The sequence below is a fragment of the Struthio camelus genome, chromosome 3 (assembly GCF_040807025.1).
Source record: "Struthio camelus isolate bStrCam1 chromosome 3, bStrCam1.hap1, whole genome shotgun sequence".
NCBI classification, from domain to species: Eukaryota; Metazoa; Chordata; class Aves; order Struthioniformes; family Struthionidae; genus Struthio; species Struthio camelus.
The window spans coordinates 89043430-89065380 of record NC_090944.1 but is presented as its reverse complement, the minus strand read 5'-3'; the positions used below and the strand labels follow the sequence as shown (position 1 = coordinate 89065380).

The window sequence follows — 21951 nt, the reverse complement described above, 5'->3', positions numbered from 1 at the left end:
TTGGGGTCATTCTAGTTGAGGCTTGTTATTTACATTTTTCTGTTTCAGGTAGCTCTTTATCAGTAGGTGGCAGTAATAGATGATCCTATGCAATTTCTACTTCATAATAGGAATTTAGGAAATAAAATGTCCTATTTTAGTGTAATGCGTCTCATTTCGTTTATTCACAAGTTTGAGTATTGAGTATATTTGAGTAACTGCATTTGATAAACTCAGGCATGCATCTTCCTCTTAGCAAACAAAAAGGTTGTTCCCATACTAGTTCTGGTATTAGTGGCTACACTTAATTTAATAATGCTAACTCTTCAATTAGATGCAAATGTACAATATCTATTTCAAATATTGCTCACTGCATTGTACTTCACTTCCACTTTCAAGGTATCATTCTCCCTAAAGATGAAATATGCAGGTGCCTATAACATTTTATATAGCACTTATTCTGGTAATTTTGCCTATTATTCTTCACACGTTATGGTACTATTGAAGTCAGTGTATTGTCTTAAACTTATTCTTATTATTTTTCTGTACTAGACACTTCTATTCCTTAGCCAAAAAAAAAAAAAAAGTTTTCTTTCGTATCCCTGAATCAACAAATACAGATTCTGATGCAACCTTAAAGGAGTGCCAAATCCATGATACCTTCTAGGCCAATGCATATAGATTTTTACTTACACAATGAGGAGACAGAAAAACTATATATCAAGTCCTATCAAAGTATGTCTTTTGTTCCTCCATTGGTATCACAACAGTAACTTGAACAATAATAGCTATACTGCTGTTCTAGACTTTAGTATTCACCTTTTCAGACCATTGTTTTTAAAGTGTTCTTTCCTTCTGCTAAAGTTGATTCTATTGTTGTAAGTCCACTGCCGCAAAAAGTCATTGTCCCATTAGCTCCCTTGTTACAGGATACTCAAGCCTTCTTCTCAAAGCTCCTCTGAACCAGTTGGGAACATCTCAGTTTATCTTTGCGTCACTGACACTAAAATTTGTATTTCCTATAATCTATAGACTGACCTAGAATAGCTTAATTTAAACTTCCCTCCAGCATTCCCCTCCTTCCTCCATAATTTTGTAGAGGCTGGCTTAAAAATCTTGCCCATTTGCACTAGCCAAGCAGCTTGCTAATTAATTTAATACCTTGTGTAGGAAGGAGAATTTGGCACATAACAGCAAAAAGGGAAGCAATTTTCAGTATTGAAATGATGACATTTTAAACTGAATATAAGCCAAGGAGCTGAATCTAAGGAATGCAAAACAGCCCACCTCACAAATACTACCGATACGTAATAATTTACCATTAACTCACCATTAGGAAGTCTTACCTCATCATAGCAGCAAACACTAGGATAAGTTGAAGAATGAGTTGCTAGTAGTATGTCAAAAATCTTTCAGTCCAACTTCTGTTCTTAAAATTCTCATTCTGTGAGATGACAGCCACACTTTACACTGTTAACAGTGAACATGCATTGTTTTCTGGGCCTGAAATACAAAGTGACAAGCCTAACGGCACATGAAATAGAAAGCACAGAATGTAAGACTAGGAGGAGAACAGGACTGGTCTTGTTCTCACTGAAGTCAGCGAGAATCAAGTCAGCCAGTTTGATGAAAACAAAAAGTCATTGCTACAAAAGATACCTTACTCTTGGACAGTCCCATATTTGTTGCTGGTTTTTTTTTTTTTTCTGAAAAACATATAGTACCTCATGAAAGAACATGCATTTAATTTTAGAAAAATGTTCAAAAACTTTCAGACATTTTTGTGTAGAGTTTGAGGCAAGATGTTTGAGCATTAAACTCTAGTAACAATAGCAGACTATCTAAACCATCGCAAATGTCAAAACAGCAAGAAATACAATAATGACAAAGACATTGTACAGTTTGAAGGTTGTGGATGAAAAAGATAGTCTTTAAAATGTTGATTTGTGGATAAAGCTGGCATGAAATAAAAACACATCATGCCATTTTCTTCAGAGAATCAATGTGCTGATGCTCTTCTTGAATAAAGGCATATATTCCTATGTGATCCAAAGCTATAATAATTATTTTGCACTGCTGATCCGCCAGGTCCCTTTTTTCAAACGGGCAGTTTGCCAGCAGTATATATATCCTTTCAAAGAAGTGGTAAATAAGACCCCAATGATATTACAGAAAACGGTCCTTTTTCCACAAAGATGATATGCTTACACTGTTTAACCTCTTCAGGTGTATTATAGACATCTGCTACAATGAATATGCAATATATTATACTCTAGTTGTTTCCTTTTTTTAGAAGCACAAAACCATCTTAGTATGTATAAAATTAATTATCTGATTAAGTTGTGAACTGATGAGAGAAACCACACACATAAGAGTTGGCTATTAAAAATATGATGTCTGATCCCTTCACAAATAATTCAAGAAAAGTTTTGAAGAAAAATCTCATGCACAAAACCCTCAAGCACAAAACAATGACATTCTCCTTCTCTTCTGACTGGGAATACTGATTTTTTTGTAAATACAGCTTTTATAACAAGCGATGCTCAAAGCTACAGTGAAACGTTTCAATCTTAAGGCTTTAGATGCTAAGGCCAATTGGAAACAGAAAGCAAGCTGTTCGCAATTTTGCAATAAGCTGTCGCCATTTTGTTATTTTAGAGGAGAATGTTAATGATGAGCCACAAATGCAAGTTCTCACAAAGCCTTTGAGAATAAAGCCGAATGGCCTATATTCCTCTTCCTTGCTGTTCCAGTTTAAAACCATACATGCAGAAGGACAAATGCACATGTTGCCATGGTGATCAGAGCAGTTAACAAATCATTTACAGCGTAGGAAGGATTCCCTAAAGACCCTTATTAAGCATTTTGTTGCTTCTTTTTAAAAAATATTTTAAGAAAACCATTTTTATTTCACTGTCAAATAAATAGCTACTAGGGCAGCTAAAGCCTATTTCTCTATCCCCAAAATAAAGCTGAACACACCAGGCATTAACGAACATTCTTGTTAAGTTAGGAATAGGAATCTTAAACTGAAGAGTTTGAAACGGAAACCAGTGTAGAACCTAAACAAGAAAAATCTGCTTTTCAAAGAACACATAACAGTATCCTATCATCCTCGTCAAGATGTTTGAATGTTTCTCAGAATAGGTACTATGAAGTTGCTCTATGCCTACTAGACTACTGATGTTTTCAGCTGCCACATCTTCAAATGAAAGACGTCACTGAAGACTACTGCTTACAAGGAATATAGTTTTTACAATATTACAAGAAGCAAATTAGCAGGGAGGTTCAGTTTATGACAGATTTGGTGAATGAGCTGGCCTGCGGCAAATCCATCCGTCTTGTGTGATTAGACTGGTGGCTGAATGTAGCTGGTTGCATCACACTATCCAAGTTGATTGGCAAAGCAAATAAAACTCTACAATTAAGGTATCTTGTATTTTTGCTGTACAAAACAGTACAAAAAACAGTGATGGAAATTGCTAAAAATGTGCTGAGGAAAGAATATGCACGGTGGGCTAAATCGAAAAGGTTTAATACACCAACCTGCCCTTTTTTTAGCATCCAAATTTAACATTTAGGTATTTCCCAAGACCCTCAGTTCCTCGGCTATCCTTTGCTTTGTAGATATTTATAGTGTTTATGAAATCCAAGTTTCTGCACAGGAAATACGTTCTGCTATGGATGGTTCTTTGGAGCCTTGACTCATTGAGACTAGTAGAGCTCTCTAAAGAAATTCTCTTCAGCCTGATTTGTAGGACCTCATTGTATAGGCATTTTCAAGGAGTGCTTCTCAGCTCAAACTCCAGCACTGAAGAACCCAAAGAAACAATTTCCAGAATACTGATACACCACACAAAGTACAGTAGAGAGGGAACTCTCTTTGTATGTTTGACGCAGAGCCAAGTTCTTACTATACCACTTTGGAACAGGGAAGCAAATCCAAACCTTCACTATCTCACCTGCAAAGCTACAGGTGTAATCTTAGGTGAATGTCCCACTTGGCTAAGGATATATTTCAGTTTGCATAGTGAAATATTTATCGGGAGCTAAAGAAAAGCTAACTCTGTTTCAAGGGATTGTCTTAAACAGCAGGAATATAAGAGGGCTGGACTAAAAGCAGAGCAGGGATTTTAAAAACAGTCCTAGAGCACATAAAAAGATCCCCTTGGTGAGAAAAGGTAGACGTGTTCTAGACATTTCTTTTGGAAGGAAGATAAATTAAAACAAACAAAAAAAAAAAGGAATAAAGCAACAGTTATTTCTGTCAGATGCCTTGACTGAGATTAATTTTACTTAATGAAGAAGAAAGATTATTCAAATTCCATACCTCATTCTTTTCCTAAAGCTGCACTTTAAGCAAAGGCAAAACAAAAAACCTCCCAGAACCTCCACAAATTACTTGCTGATAATTTATCTCAGGACAATTCTCAGGCTTCAAAACATACAAGCTTAGTAGTTGTTGTCGACAGCGGCACAGTGCTATCACTTCATGTGTATTCTAGAACAACGTTCATTTACCATTGGCTTCCATCCTCATAACGTCTTGCTCTCATGGGCAAAAGCCTACAGATAGAGCTGCTTAGAAAATGTAATCCTCCACCCTACACTGATCAGGACAGAGTTTAAGTCCTTCTCTGAGACTCTCATGAACAGCCAATATATTATAGTTCAGTTTAGTTTCTAAAGTAATTTGAATCATTACCATTCAAAATAAATTACAAGCAGCCACATATTTTTCTACAGCTTTATTGATGCAGTCCTAGTGTGTAACTATATACCTTTATTTTGCTTATAGTTACAATGTTGCTTTACTAAGATTGGTTTTATAGTCAAGTTCATTATAGCATTCACTAAACATATTTATAAATACCATTTACTGTATAGGGCTGATCATTACAAACATTGTAAATCACTGGCATTTTTTCCTAAATAGTGCTACTTGAGGAAAGGTCACATTACTCTTTAGATATAAATTTGTAAAGGCAAATGAAGCAAATAAATTAAATTCACCTTCCAAAGAAAATGAGAATGTTAAAAATAGCGTCAGAGTCTGTATGACTCATTTAGGTCTCAGAAGAAAAATCTATGACTGGCAAAGATATCTACAATTTGATATTGTACTCCATACTTTCATTAAGGCCAAAAGAATCTTTCTGAACAACTTAAACTTGTGCAATGGTCTGAAAGATAAGGATTACTTTCAATTTGTTAGGAGTCAATTTTTTTTTACTATAAAACATACTACCTTCTAAAATATTGTAATTATGGGTTAATTATTGATAACTGAAGAAAAAATGCTAAAACTAAAAGCATGCATCACTGATACCAAATTTTAACAAGACATATTTTAATTGAAAACTGACTCAAAGGATAGTACAAAAGAGTTTCTTCTCCCTAAAGGGATTTTCAGATGCAGGCACTGGAATAATAAGGGGATCTTCTCCAATATGAGCATCACAGTAGGCCAATAAATCAGCAGCAGCCTTGGATACCTAACAGAAGAGAAGAAAGAACCATTGTAAGACTTAATTCTGAACCAATCAGCACTGCATAAATATTCTTCATATAACAAGATGTGGAAGCTTTCATAGGATAGGAATAGATCGGTTTAGAGCCCACAACTCCAAGTTTGCTTTCACTAGGCCTAATCTTCCTTATATACATTTTATCTAATGTTCTGACATGAAATTGTATTGATTTATATGATTGTTGGTTAACTGTTCCTATTCGATCAGAAGCAAGGTCAGGAGCATACACTGATGGAAACATGCATATGCTAACAGTTAGGAAGCAATATGTATTCACAGTGAAGTATGTGTTTCTGTAGAAACACTTCTGCCTCGGCTCTTAATCCCAGTCATCGGAGAAACAGAGTTCTAACGTTTTTCACACAAAGACCCTCTCTACCCTCTCCTCCTCTGGATGCAAAAAAAAAAAAAAAAAAAAAAAAGGTTATTTGTTTTTTAGGTACATTAACATGAAATTAAAAAGCAATAACAAATCAGGAGAAAAACTTGATCATTATCAGTCATAGCTCCCATTTAAGCTAAATATTGCCCTTTTCAATGAATTCAGTCTAATATTTTCTGTTAGTAAGTTATTATAAGTAATGCTTTCTCACATTAATTTAAACCTGGTGATTACCTTAAGGTTTTTTGTACTTCTAAAATAAACAATTTTCCAAAGTTTCCAAATTCAGATCCTACTTCAGGTTTACTGAGAAGTCCTACAGAAATATAACAAAACATGATAATCTTCCTGTAAAGTTTGAGAATTTTTCTATATAACCTAAAAGAAACCTGCAACTTGTTGTGTAAGTCTGTGAATGCTATTATATATGTTTTATCCAATTTGTGGAGCATTTCATCACAGAATGTTTTTTGTTTCATGGGACCAAATTCAATATAATTCTTATCAAGATATAGTCACAGTCTGCCAATGCACAAGATCAGTGTGTTGGCAGCCAAGATATTTTGCATGAAATTAAAAATGAAAACATTTCAGCTGTAGCTGAAATCTTGTAGCCTTTGCAGCTTTGTGCCATAAAAATATCGGTGACATTAGGCTCACTGGGACTCTTGTAAGTTTTTCAAGAACTTAGAATTCATATACAAAAGATTTTTGTTATGCTCAGTTAGCAAGACAATTTTTACAGCAATCTGAATCTCTTTACTTTGTTTAATTATTGCGTTTTCAGTATCATGGTAGAGACTGAGATGGGAGTCGTTATAAAAGAATGTGTTCCTCCGAACACCATGTCAGCATCTCCTTAGTCAAACACTGAGGTCAGCGTGCTTGCACAACTAGAATTTCACTACAGTAAAGAGGAAAAATAAATCTGATTTCTGGTATTTTCTAGCAGGTGTGTCATCACTCTTATGTAGCTTCCTTATACCTAGCTTGCTTTGGCAGAAGTCCATTTTGTAGTAGGCTTCAGATTAGACATATGCAGTCAGTCGGTGTTGGATCAGCATTTATACGAAATTTCAATCCATTTCCAGAAGGAAAGAACTGACTTCCTATATCTGAAATAGCCATTAAAATATGCCCTGCTAGAATTCATAAAATCACAAAATACTTATGGTTGGCATCCCAGTAGAAACTAGGATAGTTGAGGAAGCAAGGATATGTAGATTACTTAAAATTAGCTTGACTTTGAATTAAAGGGTGAGACAAGAGGGCAGGCAGAGACATTACATGTGAACAATGGATTGCTGGGCCAATACAAAGCAGAAGACTTGAGCACTAGACTGAGAAAATCAGCAGCCAGAGATAGTCAGAAGGACCAGTGCATCCTAAAAGAGAAGCAGCTCAAACAAAAAAGAGCCATAGAGACTGACTTCAAGTGTAAAGAAAGGATTTTAACTATTTCCAAAGATTCTTCAATTATATACTTGCTAAGCAATGACAAAAGGATGGAATTTACGGTGTGATGGCACAGTCTAGAGCCAGAGAGGTAGAACTGTAATGGTCAAATTTAGAAACTTGAGATTGCTATCACATTCATAATTTTCATTTAAATTTACTAGTGAATTTTATAATTTTGAATTCTCCAACCAGAGGCACAATGTAGACAGTGTACAAAATTATTATCAAGCTCAAGAAAGATCAAAAGACAGCAAAAATACTTCTCTTTGCTAATGACCTACACTGTGTCTCAGTAAAGTATAAACTAACATAGAATACATTCACTGAAGAGGAGGTTAACACGTTCCCGATAGCTTTAGGAGGAATGTACACAACAGCCTTTTGGAGAAGCATTTTCAAGTAATGACAATCCCAATTATACCCATAATTATTTAACATACACATTTTCACTTTTCTGTCGTCCTTCAAGCTCAGCCGTATCTCTCAAAAGACAATGCTATGCTCCAATTTATTAGCTGGTTCTGAACTCTCATTCAAACTGAGCAAGTCAAACTCAGACCCAGAGGTGGCCAAAAAAAGCTCAGCGACATTTTCAGTGCTATGTCACAATAAACTTCACTGCTTTAAAATCTACCAGAGAGCTACTCTAATTTTCTGGGCCCCATAAACAGAGGTTATTAAAGATGCCTGGCACGTTCATCTTCAACTATCAAGCTGCTGAATAAGTTACTCTGTTCAAGAAACCAATAATCTTTTTAAGAAGACTGATCCTGTAAGAGCAGAGAACCAATGCTGGACTTCAAGACTGATCTTCCTGTAGCTGTGTAGCTCGTTCGGCATATAGATAACCAGTATCAGCCCAAGTACATTCCTTTTTGTTGGATGGAAGAGAAGTACAGTTTCAACCATAACTCTTAAAAGGGAAAACGCCAGTAATACCATTTTTAAATGGTTTCTTTACATTTTACTGTGCTTTCATATCATGTAAGAATTTAAAAGGTTTATCACTGGTAAAAAGCACAATATAAATATTCATGTGTAACTTGTCCTCTGAAACACTGGTAGGAATGTGAAACATCACAAAGCAGAGCAAGCAGATTCTTCAACATTGCAGTGTTTAAACAGCACAAACAAATGAGTTTGCTCTTAGACAAAATACAATATGGTTTAGAGGAAAACAAACCTGCAACAAGGAACTGAGGAACATACATTTCAGTATACAAACATTCACAATGTTTGTATATTGAAACAATGTTTTCAATATACACAAATTCACAAACTGAATTCTGTACCTCCTAACCTCTATTAGGTCACGTATTTCCACGCTTAAAAAAGCGGGGAGGGGACTGGGGAGAAGAAATCCTCCTACACCGGGATTACAGTGGTTATAAAACTCAGTTACGGCCATTTCTTCACTCCAACTGAAGTAGTTCATGGTTGAGGCAGGGGAATAATGACCACTTACTCCAGAGTTAGCTGATGACACTCCAGCAGCAATGAAAACATTTCTCACAACCATGGGAACTAAAGTCAGAACTCTGGCCAAAAAAGAGCAAAATATAATGTTGCCTTCAGCATGTTTCCTACTCGGTATTATTCAAAACTACAGAGGTGGAAGACTATAGCAGAGACAGCTCTTTTAACATATGTCAGCATGCAGGGCTTGCATAATGGCCAAGAATGTGATTTGTTATTATATAAAATTACATCCTAATCATCCTATTTGTATCACGGAAGAAGTTAAATGAAGATCAGTCTATCATAGCTTGTACTCACCTGTAGCTTTTTTTGTAGATGAATGTTGCCAGACAGTTTCAGAATGGCTTTTACCAAGAATTAAAATAAAATTGTGTAATTTGAATATTCAAATTAAACTAACATACACTTATCATTTCAGCTCTCCTATGCAATACAGCTTGACGTACCGATTCAGAGTAATTTATATATACTGCATAAGTGGCTAAAAAAATCAGACTCGTTTGATTGATGAACATTAAGAGAAAATTACCATTCCATAATTTTATATTTTAAAATGCATAGATAGAAGAGCTGGAATTCATACGTATCAAGCCAATCTCACATTTTATACCATAATTTTTATTCTATGTAGTGTAAAAATACATTTGGCTGTCAAATTATTAGGAAAAAAAAAAAAAAGCCATCCCTGATGCTTTAAAGAATTAGGCTCAGGAGGACTGTGGAATTTTACCATTACATTTCAGAGTAACAGAGGTGATAAAAACAGCCAAAGTTAGAACATTATCCTGTTAGCTGCACTAATAATTATAAGCTTCAATGACAAGGGAAAATGCTGCAATTACTACATCATCTGTCTTGTCATGGATTGTGACTAATTGCTATCCTTGCTGTGAAACCCACTCTGCTTATCCTTTACATCTGAAATGAAGAGATTCACACATATTTATCAGCAGTCCCACTGCTTATCTCTTATCACTATTCAGAGCCAGTTAGGAATATTTTCTACCTGCATAAGAAAAAAAGAATAATAGCTGATACACCATGGATCTTTAATGTCAGAACACTCCTTCTCTCCTTTCTGCTTGTGAGGAGAAGATTAAACAGTGCTTTATCCTTGGGACAATTGTGATGAAGCACCAACACTATCTCTGCTTTCTCAATTTTACTGCTAATATCTCTGGAAGATATATTATTCTACTAGTCAAGAGGCCACTGTTTGATTTTGTTTGATGTCTTCTCGTGTGGAATCTGCTCCTCCCCATTTCTACTTACTTCTGCATTATAATTCTAGTCAGATTATGATCCCTCTGGGATTCTTACAGCTCACAAAAAAAAAAACTTAGCAGGAATATTCATTCCAACTACCAATGACTATACCAATACTTCCATCCTTTCCTCCCGTCTTCTGAAGTTGTCCTGTTTCCTTCACACCTCAACAGTGAATTTTCTTTGTGGAAGCTCAGAACATTGCATTGCTCGCTGCTCTGAATGGTTATAGGACTTGCTTTTTAAATCAGTTGAACAATCCAAAACACAGTGGGGAATGGGCAACTACAAACATATTTACAACTACAAAATTGTAATTAAGCGCACCTTCATGTTTAATGAAATTATATTGAAAGTATTGTTTTGTTAAATATCTAATTAGTTCAAGCAGCTGCAAGACAGGGAAAAAAAAAAGGAAAATGAGTTAATTTCTCTACCTTTACACTTACGTTGCAAGAACTCAAAATGCGCTGTTGAAACCATTGGAAAGTCTCTCAGTAAAACCTGACTAGACTGAAATAAGCACTTACTATTTCCAAGATTAAAAGCAAAAGCAGTTCCGGAAGGAATAAAACCCAAACCAACCCCGCCTCATAATCCCTCATACACTTGTTCAGAGAAATTCTGAAAAGCAAAGTATGAACCTTCTGCAAATCCTACTTAGTCTATATCAGTATAGGAACCCTTAAAATACTGAAATAGAGTAGATTTTTTTGGTGCTTTTGTTTTGTCCCCAGCAGTCTTGAAAGGTGAAATAATTGCACTTTAAGCTATCTATCCGGTTTCTAGATCTGCCACACCTGCTAATAACTGTGCTTTTTAAAATTAAATTAACTGCAAAAAAATGTATTTTTTACATATGTAATTAAGAACATTACAAATCCAACAAATGAAGCTGCCCACATAAGTGACCTAATGTTTTGGTACTTGAAAGGTACGATTTTATTATATAAAAGCAATTTTAAGACAATCAACCAAGCACTGAACATTTAAAGTTACAACAAATTGGGCCATATTTTTCCGACCTTTTCCTCTGCCACTCATTCACACCGTTTCCTTCTTGCCAGTTCCATTGTTCATGCAGCTGCAGGATGACCTGGGTCAGGGGACTAACCCAATTGAAAACTAACCTGTAGTGTTACACTATAAAAAGGCGGGCCCATAGTTAAGGACGTCTGAAGTACCTGCAAAAGACAACTAAAAAACAGTACAGTGTGCTATACAACATATGTATGCATTATTTTTGAAGATGCCCACAACTCTTTTTGGGAAGCTAACCAATTAAGCAAAGAAGTTGTGCGGAATGCCTACGAACTATGTTACTCCTTTTCTCACTTTTTAGTGTTTCCTTCGGTGATGCACAAATTCAAAGACAAGATCCCAAATCCAGTCTGCACAGGAATTTAATACTTCAGAATTAATTATTAAGGAATAATTAAGCAGCAAGGTTGATTATCATGCATATGGCTGGAAAAAAAAGAAAGAGTTCTCTTCCATGTTACCTTTACAGCTCTGATTCTACCCCCGAGCACCAAATTATTGCACAACTCTACTAAACTATCCCATTCTGCTTCCCACTTCACTGTTACCAATGTATGCTCTTGGTGCAACTCTTTTCTTCAATTTTAAGAGCACTACTTCCCATAGCAATTGTATTTCATGAAAATCAATAGTTTTCATTTATTTAAAAAGGTAGTTTAGTGGCTTGGTACAGAAAAAAGTCTGACCTTGAATGTACTCCAAGTGTTAAGAAAATAAACCAAAAGCAAAGAGTTTGTTTTTGTAATTGTCACCATGCAAGCTGAAAATTTAGAAATTGGGGGATCTACTACCATGTTTCTAAACTGAAAACAATAGAATACATGTAGAACTCTAAAATGGGCAATCAGGGATATCTGCTTTGATGACGGGATGGGAACACCAGCTCCATACTTCTGCTCATCCTTAACCTCCCACTTTCCTATTGTGCACAAAGCCATCATTTATTCAAGGCTTTTCCAATAGACTCTTATCTCTTCCTATCCTTTGGGGAGCTGCTGCAAAGTGCAGTAAAGAAAGCACTGCTGTATACAGCTCTCACTGCAATCCCATGAGGCCAAGGTAGGTGCTTCACAGCTGGTTCAAGGAAAAATATTAAGCAGTTAAATCCACAGGAATGTGGTACACGGTTTAATCCAAAAGACTGGGTTATCACTGAGAAATGGAACTGCTGAGGAAGCCCAGGTTTGACTGAGGCTGTGATCACAGGACTGGGTGACATGGAGGAGGGAAGAGTCTCTGTGCCAAAGCCTCTGCAGTTAATGGCTATCTTCAAGCTGAGTTTTCTGCTCTTAGGTGTACTGAAGTAGCAGCATTTCAGGAAAAGTCTCCTTGGTCCACTGAAACTTAGACACACGAAAACAGTTAGTGCCTGATGTACACGTGAGCTGCAAATGGCATGATTCGGGCAAAGGGACACCTAACTAAGGTATATCAGTGTCCGAGTTTTGTCTGCATTGCCCCTCCCTAAGGGTGCGAGGGAAGTCAACTTGTTATCCTGCAATCCTCAACTTTGTTGGCAGATTAATCAAAGGCAACTACACTCAAACCTTGAATAAATGTACAACATACACACGTACAAGGCAGTCTGCAAGTTAGGAGACTTTGTGCTGACCCCATTATGCAGCACTGGTTCAGCACCAGTAACTGTTACCGTACTGAAATCATTGGAAGCTGGGCTAAGCCCCTCATGGAAAGAAAGGCAGAATACAGACAACTTAGATATGTCCTGGACTAGATTAGTTAGACTATCTATAAAGTCTTGCTAATGGTGTTGACGTTTTGATCAGAAAAAGTACTTGCATATGGTTGTGTGTATGTGGCATACCACAAGTACCACCTGAAGCAAGATCAGTCTAGAACGGAGTGTTAGAAACCAGTACACAGTTAGGCAAAATATAAAAGTCCACATAGTGTGAGAAGCAGATGGGATACCAGGAGAAAGCACACTTAAGGAGGCATTTTGTATTGCTGCCAAAAGAGTTCTGGGCTCTGGTGAGATGAATACATCAGGGGACTAATCCAACCGAAAACTAACCTGCAGTGTTACACTATAAAAAGGCAGGCCGATAGTTAAGGAAATAGAAATAACTGCCCCTATGAACACGCATCTGTCACATGATGAATTTGTCAAGATACTAAACAAGATGCAGGAAAGAAATCATAGTTACGCAAATTCTATTAACTTTATAAGACATTGCTCAAACCTGAGGCAAAAAGGAGGAACTAAAATTTATATTTTCATACAAGCAAGAGTGACTATTCATGTGAATTACTAATATTCCTGAATGGAAAAATATCGTCTTTCTTATCAGCGAGTTTATGATCTGATACTGTTTTAAAATTGTAATTATATACCATTCCTCCCATATTGACTACATCCAGGATTTCAGCTCACAGGAAGGACAGACAAACAGACTGAATTAAGACTACATGAGCAATTTAAAGCATAATTTTTTTTAAACTATGTTACTGAATTTGTTAAAAATGGTAAACTACATTTGATAGATTGATTTCAGGAAGTATAGTCACATCCCAAGAGATTATAAAGCTTTAAATAAACTAATCTCTAAATAACTGTATTTAAAAAAAGAATATTGTCATTAGTAAGCTGTATTTAAAATTTTCATAATTTTAGCATCAGCATTGATTATATGATGATAACAATGACCACGTACTTATGGGCTAGTTTAGCATTTTTAGTATTAAAACGTTAATGCCTACCAAATGAAGTTTCACCTCAACCTGCAAGTGATGTAATCACAAAGTTTATTTGAAACAAGAACTCATGAACAGCTTTTCTCTTCCTGTTTACTCCTGCAATAAATCTGCTGTAAAGCTCTGGGGTTAGCTGAGCCTTCATCTGCGTCAAACCGCACTGCTGCACACTTTTATCAGGTCCTTAAATAAAGGCATCCCGCTGTAAAACTACACAGTGTTGAACCTCAGCTTGCGAACAACCTTAAATGAGATCTTCACATATACAGGGATTTCTGTACTGCACTCCGTACTGAAGAGCAGACACGTTCTTGCTTTGTATCTTACATGCTATAAGCAAGCTTTTCACTCCAGTTCCAGTACTACAGATAAAAATTCCTATAATCCCCTAAAACCTTAGCAAAAGCAGAATTTGCTTGTCATCACCACAGAGACTGAAATGGTAACCATAAAAGAACTTTTCCGAGATCCCACTGCAAGTTCTGACTGGACAGAGTTGTCAAGTACGACCCCAGTGCTTTTAGTGCTGCTAAGAGCCTGTGCGGTGCTGTTCTTCCCTTCTCCCCCACAGCTGCAAATGAATGCTGAGAATCATCTAAACGCTGCAGAAGCTATACCAGCCACTATAATAACTCAAGAATTACAAATACTACTTCAGGGGTCTCACAAACCTTTCTTGAGCTATTGGATTTTCTTTTTTAGCACTTGAAAAGGCATACTACACACTAGTATAATACAATACTGTTAATAAATAATAAAATAACTGTTTAGGCTGGCAACATATGATTCTTGCTTTTATATTCTACGATAACCACACAATATTAGGAATTGAAGATCAGAATTAAATATTGGCATTAAAGCCTCTGGACAAAGATACCTGTATCTCGGGTTTTCTAAGTGATTTAATTCCATTTTAAAGGATATCAATATTACTAAAAATAAACTACGTGCAACTATCTTTAGACTGTCCAAACAATGCTGTGTAATAATTGTAAAGCAATGCATTTATTTGTCAAGAGAGTTATAAAAATATCTGTTCAAGTGCTTCCTATACTTTTTAAAAGTTACAGCTCAAAATTAACTTTCAGTACAAATACTGGTATTAGCACTACACAAAAAGGAATGCTGGAAATCCTCATCAACTTTGCATAAAAACTGATTATAGAAATGCATTCCTTTTTGTAGTCTTTTCCATCTCTAAGCTCTTCTTACTTGCCAAAGGCTGTATTTTTCATCCAAATAATTAACCCCAAATTTCAGGGCAAAAGAGAGAGAGAGAGAGATGAGCATTGCTTTTTTTAAAACTTTCCAAGGCATTATTAGTTTTTAGGTGCCTGATTTAATCACAAAATCTTATCCTAATGGAAGACAGACTGATGGGGAAGAATGATTCTATGGTCTTTTTTTAGTTAAAAAGAACTTTTGTATAATAATGCCGTTAACTAAAATGTTTAATCCACATACATTTAGAGGCGTGATAAAATCCAATCTCCACGTATAACAGGCTATCCAGTGTGAAGAAATCAGAATTGAACATTGCAATCATACTACACTATTTAGTGCAATGACATCTGTGCTAAAACAAAACAAATCAAATTAATTCAGCTTGTCTCATCATTATTCAAAAGCATTACAATGTCTTATAAAGACTTATTCAAGTTTCTAAAGAGACGCTTACCCTAGCACCAAGAAACCTGAGCAGCACTTATACTCAGGTGCAGGTGAAAAAGAAGAGCAGCTGTGCACCAGTCTGCTGATTTTAATGAATTTCACAAAATGCTGCTGCAGCAGACGTCACATAAAAACAGACTAGAAGCCAGTCTTTGAAAATTGCTTCACTAGAACCAAGCAGCTAGTAAATAACTGATTCATAGTAGCTGAATGTATATCTCAACACAAAATTTTGATTTCAGCGGATAAAGTCTTTCTTCAGTGTTTAAGGGAACCTGTACTACAAAGTAGTGAGTGAATTCAAAACATCAACAATAAGTCTAAGTTTACCTTCATCCTATCCATGTATGCTTCCATTTTTAATTGCTCCACAGCTTTCCTTGCTTGAGATATATTGGTTGTACTGTTGGACATTAGCTCCTTCATTCTGTTTTCCCTAGAAGAGTCAAAGTTGAAACAATTGAAAAGTATAACCCAGAGCAAATAAAGCACAAAGGAATAACTTTGGAACTGCTTTGATCTCGCAAAACACAGATGTTCAGAGACAATGCAAAGATAGCTGTTCCTTCTCCTTTTTAAGATACGTAATCTGTGCTGTAAAATGGGATGGCAGAATACAAATACAATGGTGATTCGTACTCAACGCTATTCTGAAGAAACAAAATAACATTTCAGTACTTGTATAAGTCTGGGTAGGGTAAATACTGATTTACATTATAGCAGCTGTATGAAAACAAAACGAGAGTTTTAATATTTGCCAATACAAAGAACGTGTGTTCTACATCTGTGTTAACTAGTCGAATGGAACACAAGTTTCTCCCTTAAGTGCCCTTTAACCAACTAAAATCATATTAGAACACGCTAGCTTTTTTTCTTTTGGCCTTTGTTTACATTCTTCTAGCTCACATTCATCACAAGGTACAGAATTAAACACGTGTGGAGGAGTTGGCTTTACATAAAATTTAATGCACAATTCCAAAAAAAATCCTAGCCAACCAATCAGCCTCCAACCAACATTCAGATTTGTTTTGACTTGCAATGGACAAGCAGGAAGGATACTAGCCATCCACAAGATCAGAGTTCTGAATTCTAGCTTATCTCTGGACTTCTTCTTTAGCCCAGACCCCTAGTTTTTAAGTCTTGATTCCCATGTGAAAATAAGAACAAACATATTTACTTGTGCTTAAAAAATTATAACTCCACAAGTATGAATGACTTACATTTTGTTATCTCCACGCATGGACTACAAATGACCACAGAGCCAAAAAATCAAAGATAAATGCGCTACTTCTACATTTGCCACAGCTCCGGTCCAGAGGCAAATTAGAAATTTAATTTTGTATAATTCATTTAAATTAACTGAATTAAGCAACCAACACTCCATGAACGGCGCAGATTATTCCAGTTCTCCCTAGCTTTTCTGGAAATTCAATTGCTCAGACAGTGAGGGTTATAAACGTTATACCAGACAATTTCAGCAGTCACTGGCTGGATCACAGTTGGAGAGAACAACACTTTCTAGTACATCCAGCTAGTTGTTAAGTGTCTATTGAATAAGAGATTCAGTTAAGAACACAATGGAATACTGAAAAGGCTCTTAGGCATAAAAATGCTTTCAAAAATCCAAACCATATTTCCTAAGCAAAGCCACAAACACAGTACATCCTTACCTATGTTCTGAAGCAGCAAATGAAAAAAAAAAGAAAAAGGAAAAAAAAATGCAACTACTCTGGTAAACTGTTTCATAACATCAGAAAACAATCAGAATAAGAGAGTTCATAAAGAGTTCTAGAATAGCTATTTTGGCCACCAGAGAAAATTTCCGTTTATCCCTAGTAAGAGGTTTGTTTATACCTTGAGGTATAAAGATTTATTCTGTTCCAAACCCCGCTCCTACCCTGGCCTTTACATACACTTAAATATTTAACTGCTGTGTTTCTGGAAGTGCTCATTATGCATTTAAGTATCTAATCTCTTTTTTCATATAGACTGTTCTGGCTTAAGAACTTTACAGGGCAGATGTCTCCTGTTTCACATTTCACTTACCAAGCAAAATGCACCTCTAATGTCTTTCATTCTTTGCAAATTGCAGTATATATTTGCGTATCAGGTAACGCCCTATCATATGTTAAGTGACGTTGACAATGAGAATTGCTCCCACTTTCAAGCCAAACTATGGGCTACAATATGATGAACTGGTCCTCTTAGCATTTATAGCTTTGGTTCAGACCTGGTTCTGTTCTCCTTAGGATCTACAATACTCTTTAATGTTCTTATCCTTAATGTTCTTTAATTAAATAACATTGTTATTTAGAAATAAAGCACTGGAAGGAAAAGAAATTTTAATCAGCCAGTCTATTACGCATCCTTTCCCAAATGATCATCGCCTAGAATCTGAGGAAGACCTCATCTTCAAACACACCGTTGCGGGATCTCTCTCTCCGTGTTTCATTTCAGTCTGTAGCCTGAAAAACGACTCTGACCTTCTCTCCTAAGAGAGATACTTCTAAATAGTCAAGTATTCTTTAGGCCTTTAGACTCCCAGGATGGCATAGTATTTATCATATTTGGAGATAATCTAGAGGATCCTCAAAAGGAGTAACTTTTCCCCCATCTTTTAAATAACCTATCAAGCCTTGCATCAGAAGTTACTGAGCTGGGTTCACTACATTAACTCCTGCTTGGATTTTCCAGCAGCCCATTATTAAGTTAGATCAATACATATGTACGTGGGTTCCGATAATCCCCTTAGTTACAGTAACTATGTTACTGATGAGACTATATGCAGTCTACATGTTAGTGTTACAGGCCAGATTATACAGAAGCTCATTGTTTATGCTGTGTGTTGAGGATATTAATCTAGGTCTCTTCGACTCCTTTCTTTAAGGGGAATACTGATCACGTTAATAAAGAAGAGTGACATCAACTATGTGGCTTTTTTCAGCCAAAGTAGTTTCTGCTGGCTGGCAAACCATGTTTGTCGCTTGTTTTCTAAAGCATTGCCCCTGAGAGCTCCATAACGACATTCTTCCATCCAGTTGAAGTCCACATTTTTGTTTTTATCTCATATGAGCTTCCTTCTTTTTTCTAGATGCTGTTAACTCATCCATGCCAAAGGCTATAATCTCCAGGGCTCATAAAAGTGCTTGTGAAGAACAACTTTATTTGTTCTTTATTTGTTTTTAGAATAGATTAAGTTATACCCACTAGCACTTCAAAGGCCAAGTACAGCCCGATAACACAGGAAGTTGCAAAAATACTTGCAGGTACAGTCTGACCTTGCATAGGTAAGGGGTACAATCTACATTTACCAGGCTCTATAAATACTTGGCTGTAAAATGCAGGAAAGTCTGAAAAAACATGTAGCAGGGAAGCAAAATACAGTTTTCAAGCTCTTTGGTGCAGGCGTTTTCTCATCATATACACAGCACAGATTTCTGATTGATTTTTGTTAGAATCAACTAGATTTCTACAGGGAATAAGGATGAAAAGCTGCACTGCAGATTTTCCACCTTCCGCTTCCAGTATAATCTTAAAACATCACACCAAAAGAGCATCCTGTAGAATTAAATCTAAAAATCCCCAAAGCCAATTGTTGCCTTCTATTTTCTTTTAGCAATCCAAAGCAATGGAACTGAAATTACTAAGTTTTATAGGATAGTCTACAGAACCCAGCATCCATGTCTCCACAGAAGGCTTTTCCTGCAAGATCTATAGTTCTTCAAGCCATGCAGTGGAACAGAAAAGTTAACCCAACCACGCAAACTCTTCGTGACATGACGAGTCCTATTGACATTAGCGGGAACAAGCCCTGAATAAGGACTTGCACATCAGATTCTAGATTGCAGAAAAATCCCCACGTTTCATTGTCCACTTGCAAACACACCAGGAATACAAACAGCAGAATTTACAGCCTGACAGCTGTTTGACGGCAAACTGGCATGACAAAGGAGTTTCAGGAAAAAAAAATATAGGTGTTCTATAGTTGCTACCAAGCAATAGGAACTTAAAAAATACCATTGCACTAAGAGTGCCAGCTCTGCATAGCATCACTGTCCACAGGATATGCAATTTCTCCTTCTTCTGCAGGGTGAGCATGTGATAGGAACAACAATAGGAACAATATCTCCCACGACCAGTGCTGCCACCCACCAGATCTTACTCTGAGATTTCCCCCATCTGATATAGCTCTGTAAATGGAGAGGAGGCTAGGGAATCCCTTCGCTTTCTCTAGCCCATGGCGCATGAAAAAAAACTGAAAATGACTACAGTTTTGTGCTGTGTCTGTTAAAGAGAAGCCTATTAGTACCAACAGAAATTACTGAGCTTAAAGGCAAAACAATGCTTTTCACAATAAGGAAATAACATCATTTTCACTCCACAGAGATGGTGACTTCAAAAATAACTGCGATAGAAGAATTGCAGAATAAAAAATATGAACATTTCTCAGGATCACACTTGTAGTCACACTGATCCCAACTGTAGCAGGATGATGGAAACACCGACAGGAAAATATTAGGTGTTTGCTTTGAATTATATGCTAGAAGGAAAAAAATGAGACCTCCTGCAGTTGGACATCTCCAACGTTCTGTTTTGAAGCTGGCATTCCCCTACTACCATTGCACCCTTTTTCACTACTTATTTTCAACTTACACCACAAAGGAAGTTTGTGCGTGGATATGCCAGTAAAATACCCTTTTTTATTTCATTTTATAGTGAACTAAGAATTAAAACATCTCAATTTTTATGTCATTAAATATTTAGCAGTTTTGAAGCTGATCGTGTAATTGCAAACAGACAAACTTCAGCAGCTCATTTTTTTCCCCCAACGTAGTTTTTAAACAGTAAATATACCCAGTCTAACTGACAAGCTCCAGACTCTCTTCTTCCCTATGGCCAAACCTTTTATCAGAAAACATCATCTTGCTTGTCAGCATTTAAAAATCTAAGAAAAACACGGCTGAACTAATGCAGCATTTCACAATGACAATTTTTATGTAATTCATTATCATCAGCATACCAGTTATGTGCACAGATGACTTTAGTCTCCAGTAGATCAGAGATCCGGATGGTCTGAGACAGGAAGGGGGGACCTAACTTACTATTTTTCTTCTGTTGCTAAGTTCAAAAGATAGTTGTGAACTTTTAAAGAAATACGTGAAGAAATTTGATTATTCCAGTTAAATCCTCTTTCAAATTTATCTGGACTGAATTGCAATGTATAGAATTAAAGTCGAGAAACCACCTCCAAGAAGCTCAGCACTTTATTTTCCACGGGACAGAAACGCTTTTCAAGTTGTTGCTCTGTTATTTCTGTTTCACTGCACTACCTTAATCGGTTTGCTGTGCAAACTGTGCAGCAGTTTACAGCACCACACATTAATAATAACTGCCAACAGCAGTTGGGCAGTAAGATTTGTGCCTCCATCAGCCCAAACTAGTCAGAAGGAAAGGAAGCCGCTCTCCTGGGTCCAACAGCAACCAGCTACAGAAAGAAGAATTAAGCACTTCGGACAGAGCCCCATGATTAGTGTCCAGATTAGTTCATAAATAGGGTTAAAGTCGCTATTTCTTAAGCAAAAACACCCTCCCCTCCCCCCAAAAACTTCGACTTTCAGGGATAAATTAATAATCCCCACATAGCAGCTACCAGTAGCTACGGAAGAAGGCCTTATTTAAGAACACACGACACAAGAAAACCTCGCGGTCAGATACTACTCCGAAAAAACACATCCGCCGCTCCGAGCTGCGGGTCGCGCCCTCGGGCGGGCACCGGCCGCGCTACAGGACAGACGGACGGACACGGGCAGAAGCCCAGCCGCCCGCTCTCGCCCCGCCACCGCCTTTCGCCTGTCCCCCCAAGCCGCTAAAATAACAACCACCACCACGACGAAGAAAGCCGCCCGCGGAAGCGCCGCTGCTTCGCGTCAGCCCTCCCGCTGGGGCTAAGGAGGGCCGCACCAACCCGCAGGGCCGGCGCGAGCCCCCCCCCAATCCCCGTCCTCGCGCGCACCTCGGGCGGCTCCAGGAAAACCGTTTAACGGCGGGCGGGCGGGCGCGCGCAGCACCGAGCGGGGCGGCCTTCGCTTAGCGCGCCCTACCCCTCCCGCCGCGGTACGCAGCCCGCGCCCCGACCGGGTCTGACCGCCGTCACCCCGCCTCGCCGACAGCTCCTCCTGCCTTCCCCCCCCCCCCGCCCCCGCAGCGCGGCGGCGGCGTGCCGGCTGCCGGCTCCCCGCCGCGGCACTCACCGTGCGAGGGGCCGCGGGAGGGGAGGCTGCTCACACCCCGGCTCGGCAGCCAGCGGCGGCAGCGGCACATGGCGCGGCGGGCGCTGCCGGGAGTGGGGCGGGGCGCGGCGGCCCCCCGGAGCCGTTGCCCTCGAGCGCCGCTCCTCGCGCCTCTCGCCGCGCGGGCGGCCGCACCCGC

General features: G+C 37.8%; 1 protein-coding gene across 1 annotated transcript; it reads right to left on the bottom strand.

Moving 5' to 3' along the window:
• Positions 1–4712: 4712 nt before the first annotated feature.
• Positions 4713–21950, bottom strand: GNG4 (G protein subunit gamma 4). Its single transcript, XM_068938965.1, has 3 exons — positions 21774–21950; positions 15853–15958; positions 4713–5474 (listed from the first exon to the last, which is right to left on the bottom strand). The coding sequence occupies exons 2-3, from the start codon at positions 15946–15948 to the stop codon at positions 5346–5348; spliced, it is 225 nt and encodes a 74-aa protein (XP_068795066.1). The 5' UTR covers positions 15949–15958; positions 21774–21950; the 3' UTR covers positions 4713–5345.
• Between the last annotated feature and the right edge of the window lies 1 nt (position 21951).